Below are 3,448 nucleotides of genomic sequence, written 5' to 3'. Positions count from 1 at the left end.
TCGATTCCCTAAAAAGAAACTTGAATATGCGCGCGCGCACGCAACATTTGATTGGTCCGATCGAGGGGAGCAACAGCACGCACGGCTCCACTCCATTTTTCAGGGTGGAGGCGCCCACTCCCCACTGCATTACGCGCGCCCACATGCATGGTTTATTCCCACGCCGCCGCTGCACTCTCCACACCCATACACTGGTTTAGATTCGGAGGAGGCCACGGCAGGAAGATGTAGATCTCGCCGGCGATGGGATTGTCGTTGTGCGGGGAGCGCGGGCACCTGGGCGTGCCATCGTGGGGAGCGTGCGGTATACCACCAGCGTACGCCGGCCGGTAAGGTCGACTGGTCGTTCGGCGGCAATTCCGAGGAAGCCCAATTCGTCACCGTTTGGACCTCCGCTGCTGCCCGTATTGCAGCCTTCGATCGTCTCCAACTCCGACCGCCTAGATCTCCACTCGCCAGTGAATCCTTCTTGTGCACACATCTCTCTCTCTCTCTCTCTCTCTCTCTAGCTAAGCAAGTAGCAACACTACATGAGTCCAACAGCAGCAGGTATATGGTTCCCACATGCTTTTGTCTGAATCAAAGTAGTAATTGAATGCGAGTAGAGCATGCTTTTGTCTTTTTGAGACATTATTCATACTGGATTTGACATTTTCTTTCTCTACGTGCATTTCGAAACTTGGATTTCAACATTTTAGGGGATGTAGACATATGTCCTGTGAATGTCCACAAATCTTTTTAGATTTTTTCCAAAACGATTCAAATTTTAGTTTTTCATTGTTGGAGCATGAGAGCAAGTGAGATTTTGGAGCAATCTGAGTAGTAACTGAATGCTATGAGTGCTTTCCGGTATGGTTCCAGCTGGGCTCCGAATGCTATCGTGCTATCTTTTCTTATTATTCTGAAAAATCTGAGTAGTAACTGAATCCCCGTAGCTAGAGTAGAGCATGATTTGCTTCTATCGCATAAATAAATTGCAAACTCGGTTCAGTATATCCAAAAGAGTTATACTAGGCAGAGGCATGGCCATTTTATCATCATTAATTTTTTTTTGTACACCAAAGCACCTTGCACCCCCGCTCGAAAACATAGCAACATATATCCAAAAAATTAAAAACTTTGTAGCTTGGATTATGACCAAGTGTTTTAGGTTCTTGCAAAATTTGGTGGTCAAATGACATCCGAGGAGCCTCGCAAAAAAAAAAATTGTGCTCAAACATATGAACAGTAAACTTGGGTGTAGAGCAGAGTTTGTATTTCATTTTGTACCGAGCTCCTCGGATGTCATTTGGCCACCACATTTTGCAAGCATATAAAACATTTGCGCATAATCAATGCCACAAAGTTCCATACTTTTTTGATATTTTTGCATAGTTGGTTTGATTTTACCGTTCATTTTGTGGGTGCAGCCACTACTTTCCATTTCAGTAATTTCATCCTTGTACTATCTTTGGTATCTGTGTTATCTTCCTTTTTCTGCACTATCATCATTTCAGTAATCTCATCCTTGCACAATTACCATCAGTAATGAACCATGAATAATTAACAACACACAACCAAAAGGCAGCAAATCTTGTTGTCTGTCTTAACTTTTTTTTTTTGAATTTTCAATTGGGAAATTTCCCCCCATCAAAAAGCAGCAAATTTTGAATTTTCAATGGCTGCTTTCTTTTCTCTTTGTTCCATTACTATTTCAGTAGGCACATGAATTCTTCTAATTTGCCATTCTTTGCAGTTTGTTGTCAATATGTGGCTGTCAAACTAATTATCATCAGAAATAGAACTACGAATAGTTGACCACACACAACCAAAAACAGCAAATCTAGTTGTCTTTTTTCGATAGAGTGTGGATTTTATTGGCTCAAAATGAAGCATCAAGAGAAAACAGCAAATCTAGTTGTCTGTCTTAACTTTTTCGTTTTTGAATTTTCAACGGGGGAGTTTTTCCCACCTGAATCTTTGCCATTAACAGGGGCCAAAACGCCCAGATGTGTTGCATGTACAACATGCATGACAGCAGAGAGGTACAGGGGGAGAGAGGGGGGTGTTTCGAATCGAACGGGCATCCGCCGCAGCATTCAGAGCTTTCGGAAGCCGCACCCTCCATAGCACGGCGTCCTCCATGTAGAGCTTCAGCAGCTGAGGCAGCAATGGGGGCATCCTGCCTTGTTTTGTATTCTTTGTCTGTCTTAACTGAAGGAACATCCTGTACTATTTCTTGGATGCTTTCTTTTTTCCTGTATGTTTTGTTACTATTTCAAAAGGCACAAAAATTCTTCTAATTTGTCATTCTTTGCCGTTTGTTGTCAATATGTGGCCGTCAAACTAATTACTTTTTCTTTGATGTTTTTTTTTCTGTCTGTTCCGTTATCATTGATAGTAGTGGAACCCGATCCTTTTCCAGGATCGTATGAAAAGAAAACATGTGGCTGTCAAACGGATTACTTTTTATTGGCTCAACTCAAACTAGCTATGAACATGCATCTCTCTTTATCTCTCAGTAGTTGTATATGTGCATGTAACTGAGGGAATACTACGGAATATAACAGGTAATGTGTCTGCAGGTTGACGCACCCTTCACACAAACCTCTCCACGCCCTACCCGGCCGCTAAGAGAATGAGTTTTCAGTCCTGGAACCATCCTGCGGCGGTGCAGCATATTGTGCGCAATGAACAAGCCATAGTCGACAACCTTACTGAAGATAACGCGACAAGGGTGTTGGCTAGCAGAAGGACAGCAGAGGGCGAACAGTTGTACTTAGTCTATGATCAGGGTAGTGCTGGGACTAGTCCCCCAAATAAGCTGCTCGTCAAGAAGTTCCACAATGCGAACCCAGCGCTACAAGTAGACGGCAATGTCATGTACCGCTGCAACTCGGAGATGTTCCTGTTAGCCAACATTTCTCACAAAAACATCATCAAAGTTGTAGACCATATCCAGAGGGAAGACGCAATCATGCTCATTTATGAGTATCCGGTTCATGGAAGCCTTCGATCCTGGCTGCACCAACCCATGGATGCCGGTCGGCACCTGAGCTGGCCGGACAGGAGGGGCATCGCCATTGGTGTGGCCAGAGGGCTCCGCCAGTTACACCACAGATGCAACAAACTGTTTGTCCACCACAACATCAACTCTGAAAACATCTTGCTTGATCAGAATTTCAAGGCCGTGATAGCCAGCTTTGGCGCTGCACAGGTTAACATGGCGGGGCTCGGCCAACCCTTGCCAATCACGGACCTGCGTCCTGGTAACTTTGGGTACGCAGCTCCAGGTAATGGAATTCTGTCTTAACTTTTGTTAGTTACAGTGAATTATTATGTCTTAACTAGCTTGGTCTTTTAACTAATACTACAAATGATTAACTGCAGAATATGGGTTGGGGAAAAACCAGCTGACGGAGAAGGTAGACATTTACAGCTTTGGAGTGCTGATGCTGGAGCTTGTCAC

General features: G+C 44.1%; 1 protein-coding gene across 1 annotated transcript in view; it reads left to right on the top strand.

Annotated features, from left to right (window-relative positions):
• The first annotated feature begins 243 nt into the window (after positions 1–243).
• LOC123152736 (probable leucine-rich repeat receptor-like protein kinase At5g49770) overlaps positions 244–3,448 on the top strand; it is a 47,094-nt gene continuing 43,889 nt past the window's right edge. The window contains exons 1-4 of the mRNA XM_044572212.1: positions 244–329; positions 1,973–2,024; positions 2,657–3,272; positions 3,370–3,448. Of these exons, the coding sequence (XP_044428147.1) occupies positions 244–329; positions 1,973–2,024; positions 2,657–3,272; positions 3,370–3,448 (833 nt within the window). The remainder of the gene's footprint in view (positions 330–1,972; positions 2,025–2,656; positions 3,273–3,369) is intronic.

This window comes from Triticum aestivum, chromosome 7A, assembly GCF_018294505.1.
Source record: "Triticum aestivum cultivar Chinese Spring chromosome 7A, IWGSC CS RefSeq v2.1, whole genome shotgun sequence".
NCBI lineage: Eukaryota > Viridiplantae > Streptophyta > Magnoliopsida > Poales > Poaceae > Triticum > Triticum aestivum.
Note: the sequence above shows the minus strand (reverse complement) of the source record. Positions and strands in the feature narration are given on the sequence as shown.